This window comes from Chlorocebus sabaeus, chromosome 23, assembly GCF_047675955.1.
Source record: "Chlorocebus sabaeus isolate Y175 chromosome 23, mChlSab1.0.hap1, whole genome shotgun sequence".
Classification (NCBI taxonomy): domain Eukaryota; kingdom Metazoa; phylum Chordata; class Mammalia; order Primates; family Cercopithecidae; genus Chlorocebus; species Chlorocebus sabaeus.
The window spans coordinates 17,823,605-17,840,508 of NC_132926.1; the positions used below are offsets into that span (position 1 = coordinate 17,823,605).

The 16,904-nt window shown below is 37.9% G+C and overlaps 1 protein-coding gene and 1 pseudogene across 1 annotated transcript; both read left to right on the top strand.

The window, feature by feature from the left end:
* Positions 1 to 2,145: 2,145 nt before the first annotated feature.
* LOC103244934 (ubiquitin-conjugating enzyme E2 N-like) lies at positions 2,146 to 3,103 on the top strand. The gene is given in 2 exon segments (XM_038005196.2): positions 2,146 to 2,363; positions 2,365 to 3,103. Coding segments are annotated over 2 exon segments (465 nt in total). The 5' UTR covers positions 2,146 to 2,165; the 3' UTR covers positions 2,632 to 3,103.
* Positions 3,104 to 8,269: 5,166 nt separating this feature from the next.
* LOC103244935 (small ribosomal subunit protein uS19 pseudogene) lies at positions 8,270 to 8,717 on the top strand (annotated as a pseudogene).
* Positions 8,718 to 16,904: the final 8,187 nt, after the last annotated feature.

The window sequence follows — 16,904 nt, forward strand, 5'->3', positions numbered from 1 at the left end:
TTTGGATATGCAGGCACTTTTTTGGTTCCATATGAATTTTAGAATTGTTTTTTCTAATTCTGTGAAGAATGATGGTAGTGTTTTGATGGGAATTCTGTTGAAGTTTTAGATTGCTTTTGGCAGTATGGTCATTTTCACAATATTGATTCTAACCATCCATGAGCAGGGTATGTGTTTCCATCAAAAACATAAAGTGGAGAAAGGACAACCTTTTCAACAAATGGTGCTGGGATAATTGGCTAGCCACATGGAAGAGAATGAAGCTGGATTCTCTTCTCTCACTTTATAGAAAAATCAACTCAAAATGGATTAAGGACTTAAATCTAAGACCTGAAACTATAAAAATTCTAGAAGATAACATTGGAAAAACCCTTCTAGATATTCGCATAGGGAAGGATTTCATGACCAGGAACCCAAAAGCAAATGCAATAAAAACAAAGATAAGGCCAGCACAGTGGCTCATGTCTGGAATCCCAGCCCTCTGGGAGGATGAGGCAGGCAGATCATGAAGTCAAGAAATCGAGACCAGCCTGGCCAACATGGTGAAACCCCATCTCTACTAAAAATACGAAAATTAGCTGGATGTGCTGGCACGTGCGCACTTGCAGTCCTAGCTACTCAGGAGGCTGAGGCAGAAGAATCGCTTGAACCCGGCAGTCCTAGCTACTCAGGAGGCTGAGGCAGAAGAATCGCTTGAACCCGGGAGACGGAGGCTACAGTTAGTCGAGATCGCGCCACTGCCCTCCAGTCTGGCAACAGAGTGAGACTGCATCCAAAAAAAAAAAAAGAAAAGAAAAAAAAAAACCACAAACAAAAAAAACCCAAAGATAAACAGCTGAGACTTAATTAAAGAGCTTTTGCACAGCAAAAGGAGCAGTCAGCAGAGTAAACAGACAATCCAGAGTGGAAGAACATCTTTACAATCTATACATCTGATGAAGGACTAATATCCACAATCTACAATGAACTCAAACAAATCAGTAAGGAAAAAATAAAAAATCCCATCAAAAAGTGGTCTCTGTCACCAGGCTGGAGTGCAGTGGTGGGATCTTGGCTCAATGCAATCTCCATCTCCTGGGTTCAAGTGATTCTCTTGCCTCAGCCTCCTGTGTAGCTGGGATTACAGGTGTGCACCACCACATCCAGCTGATTTTTGTATTTTTAATACAGACAGGGTTTCACCATGTTGGCCAGGATGGTCTCAATCCCGACTTCATGATCCACCCACCTCGGCCTCTCAAAGTACTAGGATTACAGGCGTGAGCCACTGCACAAAGATACCCAAATGGCCAACAAACATACAAAAAAAAGCTCAACATCACTAATAATCAGGCAAATGAAAATCAAAACCATAATGCAATATCACCTTACTCCTCCAAGAATGGCCATAATCAAAAATTCAAAAAATAATAGATGTTGGTGTGGATGCGATGAACAGAGAACACTTCTACACTGCTGGTGGAATGTAAACTAATACAGCCACCATGGAAAACAGTGTGGAGATTCTTTAAATAACTAAAAGTAGAACTACCATTTGATCCAGCAATCCCACTACTGGGTATCTACTCATATGAAAATAAGTTGTTATACAAAAAACATACTTGCACACATATCTTTATAGCAGCACAGTTTGCAACTGCAAAATCGTGGAACCAACCCAAATGCCCATCAATCAACGAGTGGATAAAGAAACTGATACACACACACACAATGGAACACTACTCAGCCATAAAAAGGAATGAATTAATGGCCTTTGCAGAGACCTGGTTGAGACTGGAGACTATTATTCTACGTGAAATAACTCAGGAATGGTAAACCAAACATCCTATGTTCTCACTGATAAGTGAGCTAAGTCATGAGAACTCAAAGGCATAAGAATGATATAATGAACTTTGGGGACTTACGGGGAAGGGTGAGACAGGGATGAGGGATCAAAGACTACAAATAGGGTGCAGTGTATACTGCTTGAGTGATGAGTGCACCTAAATCTCACAAAGCACCACTAAAGAACTTACTCATGTAACCAAATGCTACCTGTACCCCAATAACCTATGAAAAAATAAAATAAAATGCGTATGGGATATTCAGAGGATTTCATTTGGCTTACACATAGGGAACTCTGGAAAGAAGTAGAGTTCAAGAGGCCGAACTCGGGTTTTGACAAGATGGCCGGGCTGCCCCGCAGGATCATCAAGGAAACCCAGCGTTTGCTGGCAGAACCAGTTCCTGGCATCAAAGCAGAACCAGATGAGAGCAACGCCCGTTATTTTCATGTGGTCATTGCTGGCCCTCAAGATTCTCCCTTTGAGAGAGGGACTTTTAAACTTGAGCTATTCCTTCCTGAAGAATACCCAATGGTACGTTTCATGACCTAAAGTACGTTTCATGACCAAAATTTATCATCCTAATGTAGACAAGTTGGGAAGAATATGTTTAGATATTTTGAAAGATAAGTGGTCTCCAGCACTGCAGATCCGCACAGTTCTGCTATCGATCCAGGACTTGTTAAGTGCTCCCAATCCAGATGATCCATTAGCAAATGATGTAGCGGAGCAGTGGAAGACCAACGATGCCCAAGCCATAGAAACAGCTAGAGTATGGACTAGGCTATATGCCATGAATAATATTTAAAATTGATCCGATCATCAAGTGTGCATCACTTCTCCTGTTCTGCCAAGACTTCCTCCTTTTTGTTTGCATTTAATGGACACAGTCTTAGAAACATCACAGAATAAAAAAGCCCAGACATCTTCAGTCCTTTGGTGATTAAATGCACATTAGCAAATCTATGTCTTGTCCTGATTCACTGTCATAAAGCATGAGCAGAGGCTAGAAGTATCATCTGGATTGTTGTGAAACGTTTAAAAGCAGTGGCCCCTCCCTGCTTTTATTCATCTCCCCCATCCTGGTTTAAGTACAAAGCACTGTGAATGAAGGTAGTTAGTCAGGTTAGCTGCAGGGGTGTGGGTGTTTTTCTTTATTTTATTTTACTTTTTTTGAGAGGGGAGGTAGTTTTATTTTAATTTTATGGGCTCCTTTCCCCCTTTTTTAGTGATCTAATTGCATTGGTTAAAAGCAGCTAACCAGGTGTTTAGAATACGCTCTCTAGCCAAGTCTAACGTTACTTAGACGCTGTAGATGGACAAGCTTGATTGTTTGAACCAAAATGGGAATATTAAACAAACATCACAGCCCTCACTAATAACATTGCTGTCAAGTGTACATACCCCCCTTCAAAAAAAGCTTGTGACCATTTTGTATGGCTTGTCTGGAAACTTCTGTAAATCTTATGTTTTAGTAAAATATTTTTTGTTATTCTAAAAAAAAAAAAAAAAAGAAGTGGAGTTCAAAACATAAATCTATTGGTCTTACATCACTGAAGACCAAGACTACATCACATTCTTAAGAGGGATTTATAAAACCAAAGAAGAAAGAAAGAAGGGCAAATTTCTGAAGAGTACAATGTCTAAATAAAAGGAGCCTAAGAAAGGCTGTGTCAAGGTTAGGAGTCAAAAGAGGATAGAGCTGTAGGATGAGGAGAGAGTGGCCAGTAACTTTAGAGACAGGGCTCTGCTGCTCTTTCCTCAGCCCCATACCAAAGGACTACTCCCAAACTCTGTGGAAAAGAGATCCATAATTTAAGAGAAAACACAGGTACGCTCATGAATATACTCCAATTGTTATGCCAGTTTCTACTCATGTGCATCAATATACATTGAGGGCAGAGGCTTTGACTTCACAGAAACATTAGACAAAATTTTTGATTCCCTTTCTTCATTGTTAAAAATAAAATTAGGCTGACCACGGTGGCTCATGCCTGTAATCGCAGCACTTTGAGAGGCTGAGGTGAGTGGATCCCTTGAGGCCAGGAGTTCCAGACCAGCCTGGCCAACATGGCAAAACCCCGTCTCTACTAAAAATATAAGAAAATTAGACAGGCATGGTGGCACACGCCTGTAATCCCAACTACTTGGGAGGCCGAGGCAGAAGAATTGCTTGAACCTGGGAGATGAAGGTTGCAGTGGGCCAAGATCACGCCACTACACTCTAGCCTGGGCGACAAAGGGTGACTCTGTCTCAAAACCAAACAAACAAAAACAAAAACAAAAACAAAAAACAAAAAAAAAATTATAATGCTATCTACTTCATATGGAATACATTAAGTCAATATATTTAAAGTGCTTAGCAAAAAGTTGGCACAGATTAAATATCCACAAAATTGTTGTTAGTATTTGCATATTACTAATGTTAAACATTTAGTAAAAAACATTTCATTCTCCTAAAATTTTGTGTGTACATGTATGTGTGTGTGTGTATGTGTGTGTGTGTGTGTGTGTTTGAAAAGTCTTGAATGAAAGAGCTCCTCAAGCCAATACTGAATAAGAGAATTTACTGACTCATTGACGGTCACTTTCTCTTGTTGTATGTTGAGGGTCTGCCATGCTGGATCTCTACTTCCTAGATACACAGATAATATTGTAAAATAGAATGAAGAACCTCTAAACCAGAGTTTGTGTTGGGACTGATACTGATGTTCTGCCAAACTTGTTTGAATCTTAACTAAAGTCAGAATTATTAGAAAATGTGTTATGGTTGACCTATTGCTCTTAATTCAGGGTTAACCAGACATTTCTGAACGTGTTTAATGAATATTTTCAGTTACATTAAATTTGGTATGCCAAATTAAAACAGTCCCTTAAAATTTTCTTACATTGCATTAGGGTTTTTCCCCTCAGTACTAGTGAAAATCATAAGTTGATTTGGAAATGCATTTTTTAGGTGACTGAATTGAACATGGAGTCAGTAGAAGATTTGAAGATTGAAACTGCTGATTTCTTAGTTTGTCAATAACTTTTTTTTTTTTTGAGGCAAAGTCTCGCTCTGTCGCCCAGGCTGGAGTGCAGTGGCTGGATCTCGGCTCACTGCAAGCTCCGCCTCCCAGGTTCACGCCATTCTTCTGCCCAGCCTCCCGAGTAGCTGGGACTACAGGCGCCCGCCACCTTGCCCGGCTAGTTTTTTTGCCTTTTTTAGTAGAGACGGGGTTTCACTGTGTCAGCCAGGATGGTCTCGATCTCCTGACCTCGTGATCCGCCCGTCTCGGCCTCCCAAAGTGCTGGGATTACAGGCTTGAGCCACCGCGCCCGGCCAACTTTTTTTTATATCATGAGTATTTCTTAGCTTTGATCCTTATATTGCCTACCTTCTTCTAAAAAGATAAAGGAAAAAATATTTTGTCTTATTTCTGAAGTCAAGAGGCAATCTTGCAGAAATAGTTAAGATACCCAAGCAATATAATTTTTAGTAAAAGGCACTTAAGAGGATGGGGGAAACTATTTTTAATTTAGACTTAACGAGAATGGCTGAATGTATTTTATACTATATACATGGTGACTCCAACCTTCTCTATCTTTCACAAATCCCCATAGAAGACAGACCACCCCACACCAACTACACAAACACACACATATAAATACATACATCCCTCTTGGTAGTTATAGTTGCCAGATAAAACACAGGATACCCAGTTAAATTTCAATTTCAGAAAAACAATGATTAAAATTTTTAGAATAAGTGTATTCCACATATAACTCTTTTTGTTGTTTTTCTAAAATGTAATTGATTTGAACTGAGTCTCCTGTATTTTAATTTGCTAAGTCTGGCAAACTTATCAATAGGTGAACACGCTACCTCCATGACAGATATATTTTGAAAGGTAAACATGCGCTGTCTATCTGCTTTCCATTGTTATCAACATCTTTACATCTGAGTATCAAGCAACCAGCAGAGTAAACAATATTGCTGAATATTCTTTTTTTTTTTTTTTTTTTTTTTTTTGAGACAGAGTCTCTCTCTGTCGCCCAGGCTGGAGTGCAACTCGGCTCACTGCAAGCTCCGCCTCCCGGGTTCACGCCATTCTTCTGCCTCAGCCTTCCGAGTAGCTGGGACTACAGGCGCCCACCACTACGCCTGGCTAAATTTTTTTGTGTATTTTTAGTAGAAACGGCGTTTCACCGTGTTAGCCAGTATGGTCTTGATCTCCTGACCTCGTGATCCACCCGCCTCGGCCACCCAAAGTGCTGGGATTACAGGCGTGAGCCACCGCGCCCGGCCTGAATATTCTTTAGTCTATCCAATCATTCTACAAATGATTTGTATATCTCTTGGCATGTGCCTTGGCTGAAACATAATACTTAACTATATTTGTGTTTATTTCATTTTTATCCAAATTTTAACAGTTATCTATCTGCCTTCTTAGAGCAGTGATTGAAAATCTGAGGTAAGTGTCATCTGACCAAATTTTGGGTCTAGATTATGCCTTTTCTTGATAATAATAAAGACATGCTTTACAACATTGAAATTAAGATTACTGAGGAGCAGAAATATGGTTATATGCAAGAAGCAATATCTTTTCACAAACTGTTTTTCTCTCTCTTCCACAAGATATGACACAGTATTTTATATATTAATAATATTAAGCATTTAATGTCAATCTTATAACATCAAATGTTTGTTATCATTGAAGAGTTCTTAGCAAAACTTGAAAAAGTACATCATTTCTTCCAGTAAAATAATAGAAAAGAAAGAACATTTTTCCCTGTGAAGTGATCTTACAAGTGTGACAAATGATTTATCAAAAGTAAGAATGGTATTTATTATAATTCCAAAAAGAAAAGTTACATTTTAAATTGATTATAACAGTCAAAACTCAACGGATAAAGGCAGCTTGTAATAGTATTATACCAACTTCATATTCAATGAAATTTTGACTTTCTACTCAAACAATATTGTCACCATAAATTTTTCTACAGTAGTTTTATAAATATGTAATTTCAGAAAACCTGAATGTCAGTCCTTTACTTAAACCATTTTAAAATCACACATAAAGAGTCACACTTACAATACTCATCTACTGCTAATGTTACTCTTAGAAATGTTGAAAATTTCTCTGGATCTAAAAATACTTGGCTTTATAAGAAAAGTAAAGAAGCATAGAGTAAAACCAATTTTAAGAACAACCACATTATGTATTATTTTGTGTGTCCATTAAGTTTTTTCTTGATAGATAATATTTTAGATATTTATGGCATACATGTGATATTTGGTCCCATGCACAGAGTGGACAATGATCCAGTCAAGGTATTTGGGGTGTCCATCACCTCAAGTATTTACCATTACTATGTTGAGTGTTGAGCCCAGGATGTATTCTGAGTGACCGATGATGTTTAATTATTTTTTATATGTTGTAATATCTTCGTACATCATTTGGTTTACCTTTTCTTCTTTTTTTTTTTTTTTTTTTTTGAGAGGAGCCTTGCTCTGCTGCCCAGGCTGGAGTGCAGTGGTGCCATCTTGGCTCACTGCAACCTCCGCCTCCAGGTTCCAGCGATTTTCCTGCCTCAACCTCCCCAGTAGCTGGGATTACAGGCACCCACCACCACGCCCAGCTGATTTTGTATTTTTAGTAGAGATAGGGTTTCACCATGTTGCCCAGGCTGATCTCAAACTTCTGACCTCAGGTGATCCGCCTACCTTGGTCTCCCAAAGTGCTGGGATTACAGGCGTGAGCCACCGTGCCCAGCCTCTCTCAGTTTTTTATCTTGTGCAGTGGGGAGCCCAGGTTCAGTCTATTCTTAAATCCAATACATAACTAAAACTTTGGAGAAAATATGTGAGGTGGGTTAATCCTGAAGTTTTTATGAAGAAACACAACTCTCTGAAACAAAGTCAATCTTCCATGCTATTGGTACAAGTGGATCTCTTGTTTCCCTGCCTGGACCTTGCATCTGCGCACGCTTCTTAGTCATTAATTAAGCACAAGGGTTCTGGAAACAGATTTCTATCTTGGCCTGCCCCTTGCTAGTTACTTGACCTTGTGACAATTAACATTGTGCCTCAATTTCCTCATGTAAATGTGGGAAACAAAACCAATACTTAGCCTTTCTCACATAATTACGAGGTTTAGCTCACGTAATCCAGCGTTACTCAAAGTTGAGGTTTCCTGGAAGGGAAAAATTACTTATACTGTTTTTAATACATCAGCTAATTAAAATGTGAGAATCAAAACCAATGCAGAGCTTTCCTCACATAAATACGAGGTTTACCTCACGTAATTCAACGTTTCTCAAAGTTGAGGCTTCCTTGAAGGGAAAAAAATTACTTACACTGTCTTTAATATATCAGCTAATTAAAATCATATGCAGCATTAGGTTAAAATCTATATGTGAAGGACTCTGGCACTTATGTAATCATTTTCAGAGTATCCGGCAAGATGGCAGAGGTAGAGCAGAAGAAGTGGACCTTCTGCAAGTTCACCTACCGTGGTGTGGACCTGGGCCAGCTGCTGGACATGTCCTGCGAGTAGCTGAGGCAGCTGTACGGTGCACGCCAGGTGCTGCGGCAGAACGCCGGCCTGCGGCGGAACGCTGAGGCGCAAGCAGCACTGGCTGCTGAGGCGCATGTGCTAGGCCAAGAAGGAGGCTCCGCCCATGGAGAAGCCGGAAGTACTGAAAACACACCCGCGGGACATGATCATCCCGCCCAAGATGGTGGGCAGCAGGGTGGGCGTCTACAACGGCAAGACCTTCAACCAGGTAGCGATCAAGCCGGAGATGATCAGCCACTACCTGGGCGAGTTCTCCATCACCTACAAGCCCATGAAGCACTGCTGGCCTGGCATCGGGGCCACCCACTCCTCCCGCTTCATCCCCCTCAAGTAGTGGCTCCGCTAATAAAGGCACACATATCTCCCCCCCCCGAAAAAAAAAAAAAAAAGACATTTATAAAGTGACTACAAAGAAAACAACTATACCAATAGTATGCAGATCAATAATAATACTTTTTTTTTTTTTTTTTTTTTTAAACACAGAAGCTGTTGTTTTGTTGAAACCGAATTACCATTTGGAAAGTGATTGTCAAACTGAGTTCAGTTTGCTGGTGCAAACTTGAATATACCACGATGACTGTTTCCCCACTGCTCTGTTCTATTCAATCTACTATATAGTGTTTGTGTATTTGACTTCTCAGTAGCACTACCATGTTACTATGTTTTAAGTCCAATTCTGTTTTTTTATCACTATCCTAACATAAATATAAGTAGTAAGTCTCCCTAATCATAAACAAAAGCAAGCACAGATGATGAATTGATGAGTAAGACATTCTTTCATGCCAGGAAGACAGTAAAATCATGCTATGATACAACCTCTGCCCCCATTACAAAGCAATTGTAGATAAAACAGAAAAAGACAAAACGTGAAAGGTAGAGCTGGCCTTAAAAACTGGACAGACATTTTCATGAGCCATAAATATAAGTAGATGAGTAGGACTACATCCTCTGGCCTTCTGGGATTAAAAGCTCCAAAGCAGGCAGTAACAAGAGGCCAGTTTCTCTGGGGCCATTGGAATTAAAAGTACTCCCATACATGGATGTATAGAGCCAGACCTACTGCATATTATAGCAAAGATTGGATGCCCAGAGCTCTTGCTGCTTATTAGAAGAGGCTTCACAAAACAAAAAAACTGCGCTCTCTCAGGCTACAGATTATATGAACTTGTGGAATTATGAAAACAGAAAGCCACACTTTCAAAGGTAAGAAATGAATCGAATTCCCGCCTTGCTTAGTGGCCATCTCTGTTACTTTCCCGTGAGTCAGAGTAGCAAACATTTACTCTAAAACCCGGTTCTTGAATAAGCACCAGAGAGCAAGCTGGAGGCGAACCAACAAACTGATTAATTTTAAAACGGAAACGTAGGCCCGGCTCGGTGGCTCACACCTGTAATCCCAGCACTTTGGGAATCTGAGGCGGGCGGATCACCTGAGTGATCTGAGTGGGAGACCAGCCTGACCAACATGGAGAAACCCCGTCTCTACTAAAAATACAAAATTAACTGTGCGTGGTGGCGCATGCCTGTCCTCCAGCCTGGGCAACAAGAGAGAAATTTCATCTCAAAAAGAAAAACAAAACAAAAAAAAAAACGGAAACATAAAAACCACAAAGAATCTCCCACACACACAAAACAAACCTGACAACCCAAGTTCCAAAACGGCTGAAGAAAGGTAAGAAAAATAAGACCGGGCATGGTGGCTCACACCTGTAATCCCAGCAATTTGGGAGGCTGAAGTGGGCGGATCACTTGAGGTCAGGAGTTTGAGACCAACCTGGCCAACATGGTGAAAACCTGTCTCTATAAAAAATACAAAAATTAGCCGGGCGTGGTGGCATGTGCCTGTAGTCTCAGCTACATGGCAGGCTGAGGCATAAGCATCACTTGAACCCAGGAAGCAGAGGTTGCAGTGAGTCGAGATCGCAGCACTACACTCCAGCTTGGGTGACAAAAGACTCTGTCAGAAGAGAGGAGAGGAGAGGGGAGGGGAGGGGAGGGGAGGACTCCAGCTCTACAAAAAATTAAAAGATAAAATTAGCTGGATGTGATGGTTGTACCTGTAGTCCCAGCTACTTAGGAAGCTAAGGCAGGAGGATGGCTTGAGCTCAGGAAGTCCAGGCTGCAGTGAGCCCTGATTGCTACCGCTGTGCTCCAGCCTGCATAAGAGGGAGGAAGGAAGAAAGGAAGGAAGGGAAGGAAGGAAGGAAAGAAGAAAGCTCTCAAAATCACCAACCAGAACCTGAATTCACCCAATATGAAATGTTCGTATGTATAAGATTGTAAAACTCATTAATAATTAACAATTTACAATGCTTAACTGAAAAAATGACAATCACATCTATTTTTTAAAATGAAACAGAGATCAAATACAAGCAAGAAGACAGGAGAGGAACCCATAAGGACTCTTAAGAAAGAAATATGTAGTCACTACAATTACAAAAACAAAAACAAAAAACTTATCTCAGTAGACAGACCAAACTCACGACACAACTGCCACCATTGGGAAGACTAACTGAATTTCAAAATGATATTGAGGAATCTACTCAGAACACACTATAGAAACACCAACATATAAATATTAAAAAATTAAAGATATATAAAGTATAAAACAGGGAGCTCCAGCATATGTTTGGTAAGGGTCTCAGAAAAATGAGCTGGAAGTCCTATTTGAAAAAATACCTGGTAATAAACTTTTCAGCATCAAGGTAGGACATGGAGATTCAGATTCAGAAGGCATTCCAAGGACTAAACAGGATAGATAAACATCTTCCCACCTAAACACATAATAGAGAAACTGTACACATGAACGGTAAACGGAAATTTTTAAAATCCAGAGACAAATCATATTAACTAGCAAAAAATAAGAATTAAATCAAAAGAAAATGTCCTTAGCAATTGAAATAAATGCAAGAAGTGCTTTCAAAACCTAGAGAGAAAATAACTGTCAGCTTAAAATATTATCTCTAGCTAAAATCATTCATACAAAGATTAAGAGTCTATCAAATAAATTCTTAGTAAAGGAATTATTAAAGCATCAATTTTAATTAAAAGAAAAATGCAACCAGAGGAAAAGCATTAGGTAAAAACTTAATGGTGAATACAGATATTTTTAGAATAGCTGACAACTAATAATACTCAGTAGCTAACAACTTATATATATGATTTTATGTATGTGTATGTGTACATGTCTGTGTACGTGGTCCTTAAGGTAAAATGTAAACAATAAATAGTTGAGAAATGATTACAGAATAGTTTACACATACTGAAGTTATTATGTTCAAGAAAAGATAGCAGTATTATCTGGTCATCAAATTATTAAATCAAAATATATTGTTAAGCATGGATATTAAACTTTAAAGTTAACACTAAAATACAGAATCAGTCTTTTCTAAATCTGCAGAGAGAAAAAATATGTAAATGAGGGAATATGGAAACCTTTAATTCAAAAAAAGGCAGAAATAGAAAAAACACAGTCAAGAAAAAAATGGCACAAATAGAAAATGTGAAAGAAGGTTGTAGACATACACTCAAATATACCTATAAAGAAAATCAATGTAAACAAACTAAACTCACGAATTAAAAGGCATAATTAGGCTGGATACATTTACAAACATGGGATGATACGTTTCTTCTAAATCATATGCCTAAAACAAAATAGCACAAATTGGAATAAAGGCTTTGGAACCTTTATATCAGGATGTTCATGTAAGAGAATAGTATATAATGGTTAAACAGAATGGACTAGTGCCCCTACATGGCCCTTTGATTGGCAGGTGCTCCTTCAGATGATCCCAGCCCTATAGAGAACTGGGGTTGGAGTCCTAGCGTTGTCTGTTTTCACCTGTGTGACCTCATAGAAACTATTAACCTCTCTATGCTTCAGTTGTGCAAATTAGGGATAAAAATCACACCATGTGGATTAAATGATTTCATTTTTATCAAAGTGTTAGAAATTTGTTGACACATAGCTTTGTGTAAGGATTTATTAAATAAATACACTTAAGTTTAAAAAAATGTATTTGAATGAAATACAAAATTAGAAATAGATCTGGAGAATCACAAAGCAAAAGGGAATTCAAACATTTCCAAGATATTAAGTCCTAATATTAGAAAATGCTAACATTTTCATAGTAAAGCTTTAGCGAGGTGCCTGTATTCAGTAAGTGCTTGGCAAATGTTACCTCCAAATACAACAGCAGTCACAAAACCGTCACTCCAATTTCTTCTGCTTTTTGCTTTAACTTAGTTACCCCACATAATATTAAATACGCCTGAGAAAACTTCTGGTCTTTCTAATATGTGAATTCATCAATTCCTTCTATTCCTCCCCTCAAAAGTAGCCATCCTAATGAAAACAACATTTATGACACAAGATCCGGTTTCATTTTATGACAGGGCTAATTATTAGTCAATGTTTGCTTATGCTGAAGTAGAATCCATTTCTTTATTACTTCTATCCATTAATAATAGCTATGTTATCTGATCATGCTACATAGAAAACATCTCATTTTTCTTCCATGCTACAGTTTACAGTCATCTGAGGAAAAAAAAAAAAAAAAATGCATGTTGTCTTCTTTCTAGTGCTTTTCTTATTGAAGGTGCCTATTCTGTCATTATATAGAATATTTTCCCTCTCCCTATTGGTAGCTTCTCCTCCAGGTACATTTTTTAGCCAGGTACTTAACACTACATGCAATGTTTCAGAATGGAGCACTTCTTTACAGTTGTCTACACAGGCAGAGTGGACTGAACAATCTCTTTTCTTATTTAAATACTTTTATTCCATAGCTATTTGTGTTCCAGGTACTGTGTTAGGAATAGAAGATGAAAATGTGATCACAGAATAGACATGGCCTTGCCTCCATAGAGTTCAGTCTAATGGGAGAAGTCAAACAAGCCAGCCAACAACCACAAAGTAGTGTGATCAGGGATAGAATCGGCAAGTAGAGTGTAATGGGAAGACATAAGAGGGACAACTGATTTGATCACGGGGTCTTGAAGGTGAAATCTGAAGGCTCAACCCAAGGGAGTGGGGAGAATTATTTTCTACCTCCTAAGAGAACACATTGCCTTTGAGAAACTGATTGTGGTTTAATATGGTTGGATCTCACGCTGCAAGCTAAATAGGGGGTGAAGGAGAACACCTTGTAAGTAACACAACCCCAAATATGTAGTGCCTATCAAGGTATTTTTCTGAATAACATAGCTCTATTAATATGAAGTAATATCAGATAAATTTCTTGGTGACCACATAACACTCTGGCACTGTTGATTTCAGGTTTATGTCCCACAGAAAGAACTCAATGTTGTTTTTTATTTGCACTTCCACATATGTTAGTTGGGTATGTAGATGGAAAATTATCAATTCAAACTTCCTAGATTTGCTCCCATCATTTCCGTCATTCAGGGTATCTTTGGAGCCTGATTTGTATGTATGTGTGTGTATATATATATACACACACACTCACTACCCTCACCTTTAAATTTCCCTTTATATCCACAAAAATATAGTAGATTTTGTTAGTTTCCTTTGATAAACTGATTTTGAGAAATGGTATATTTGCCCAGTAATCCATCTTGGTCCAGAAATATTTTAAAAGACCTTTATATTGTCCTAAATGTAACACAGCCTCCAGCTCCTTATCAACATTAGCCTTTGTGATTCAATGTTTTGGGAATCTAAAGCTGCCTTTCCAAAGACAACTTAATTTTATGCCTCTACTCCAGTGGGGCTCTTTTTTTTTTTTTTTTTTTTTTTTTTTTTTGAGACACAGTCTCACTCTGTCACTTAGGCTGGAGTGCAATGGTGTGATGTCAGCTCAATGCAACCTCCGCCTGCTTGGTTCAAGCAATTCTCCTGCCTCAGACTCCCAAGTAGCTTGGATTAGCCTCCCAAGTAGGTGGGATTACCCACCACTGTGCCTGGCTAATTTTGTGTATTTTTAGTAGAGATGGGTTTTCACCATGTTGGCCAGGCTGGTCTCGAACTCCTGACCTCAGGTAATCCACCCACCTCAGCCTCCCAAAGTGATAGGATTATAGGCATGAGCCTCCGCATCCACCCCAGTGGTGCTCATTTTTAAAAAGCATATTCACTCTTTCGATTCAGTTCTACTTTATACATCCAAGAGAGAAAAATCATTCAGCCTTTTATGGGAAGGCACACTAACCAATACACTTTAACATATGTTGAGTTAAATACCGTCTATATCCAGATACATATTTTAATTTCTTTAATTAGTTTTTTCACTGGAAGATGGCTCATTGTTCTGTTCCCTGTGATGAAGGCGTGTCTGGATGAAGACTTGAGAGACAGAACATGAATTTGTGTTTGAATTTCAAAGGAAAACTCTGGTATGAAGAGTCTATGATTTTAGAGTTATTTCTATATGTGCTTTATAGAAGACCAAGTGTTTTTCTTTATTCCCTGAAATTTACTGCCTTTTCACACTTACTAGGATATTATCTCACCATTTAGTTTTTGAAAATATTGTAATCCTATGAAACTTTGTAATTTATAGTCTCTAGAAAAGAATATTCTCATATATATGTACTCTATAACAACCTGTTATTTACTCATAAAAGACAGTATATTCATATTCTTACTTCAAGTAAACCATATATATGAAAACTATATATATATATATTTGAAAATGGTATATATATGAGAAGAAAGGTGTAATAGCTTTGAATTTTCAAAAGCATTATCCATTAACCCCCTTACCAAGCTTCTCTCATTAATTTAGGTATAATTCAATTTTTAATTGAATACCTTTTAAGACCATACTTATGACAACATAAGATATACTAAAATAATTCAAAATATTATTAGATCTATGTTAATAAACTCATGGAGTCATGGAAATGGATGAATTAGGGAAAATTCTCTCATAAAAACAATTTTATATTTTAACGCAAATTCAAAGAAAAGAAGTTAATTGAATGTCAGAAAGTGACCAGTTTCTATCTTAACCTTGAAACTTGTGGGAATGTGGAATGCCAGATTTGTGTCATATATTATATAGCTCCTGACAGTGTTATGTGTCTTTACCACAACACCATCTGTGCTGCTGTACCTGAATAGGAACAGGGGCTAGAAATGGAGAAAAATAATGAATTCTTGCAACATATTTTTTTCCCCTGAGCACATGCAGCTGGTGATAGATGCTTTCCTTCAACCTGAAAAGCACTGCATAGGTCTCCAATGGCATAGTGGTATCTTCAGCATCTTCCTGTTGACTATGCAAATTCTATAAGGGTAAAAATTATAAATTCCAGTTTTGAAGATAAAAAATAAATTGATATCTAAAACACTGATTTCATATATTTGGAGTTTTATCTGTATTTTTGTAATAACTCTTACAGATATATATAATAGATCATGGTTTATATGATGAAGATCATGGTTTATATGATGAAGAAAAATTTTGAAGTAGGATGGTAAACATTGGTTCCATTGGCTCTGGGGTTATCGAAGAATCATTTACATTTACATTAACACTCCGTGTGCTGCTTACCATTGTGTGTGGACTGAACCCTTGGTTTTTCTATTCTGTTTTTTTCTTTATAGTATGGACCATATACCACTTACTATCCCAGAGTTGCTCTAAACTTAGAGTTAACATATGTATACAAAGAGCATAATATATTGTCAGGTTCAGAGTAGGCAATTGCTAATTATCTCAGCCATTCTAGAATTAACTTGTCATAATTTGCATCTGCAAAGAAGAATATCTTATTCTCTTATTCCTGTGTTAACTTCACCACATTTGCCATATGGCATGTGGTGTGGCCAATGACCTATCAAAGAGATGAGTGAATAGTTGACATTTTATCTTTAAGAACCACTTATTCATATTTATGGAAAGGAATTAATTCTATTTAACAAATTTTCCAATGTCACCTGCTTACTAAATTTCTGTCTTTATACCAAATATCACCAGAGAAAATCAAGAAATTAGGGATATAGTCTTTAGTCCTAATATTCACAGGCTTTAGACAAAGATATAAATATGTCATGAGAGAAGAGATGAATATTCCCTCTCATACATCTGTGTACATGTTAAGAGATAGCTTAATAAACTTCCTTAACAGATCATTTTTAAAACATCTTCAATCAAAAGTGTAGAACTTTTTACCCTACTGGTGATATATGTAAAAAAAAATGTAATTCTTGATCAAAGAATTTTAGGCAATAACAAACAAGTAAGGAGATAATTTTTGCACCAGCTGATGGTAACCTCTTATCAGTATCACTGGGAGCATCAGACGATGTCCATCCACCACTGTCCACTTCTCATCATTATCTGGAGGCTTATTGTGTCCTATCAAACTGACTTTTGTCTCCTTCCTCTCAAACTATCCCTTCATCCTTCTATTTTATCCATGAGCACAAAATTAGGACACTCTAATCACTCATTTTCCTATTATAACCCCTCCTCTCCAATTCCCTTAGCTTCAGAAGCACTGATCTATATCTTCAGTCTGGTAACATTTTTACCTAGTAATCTGTCATTCTATG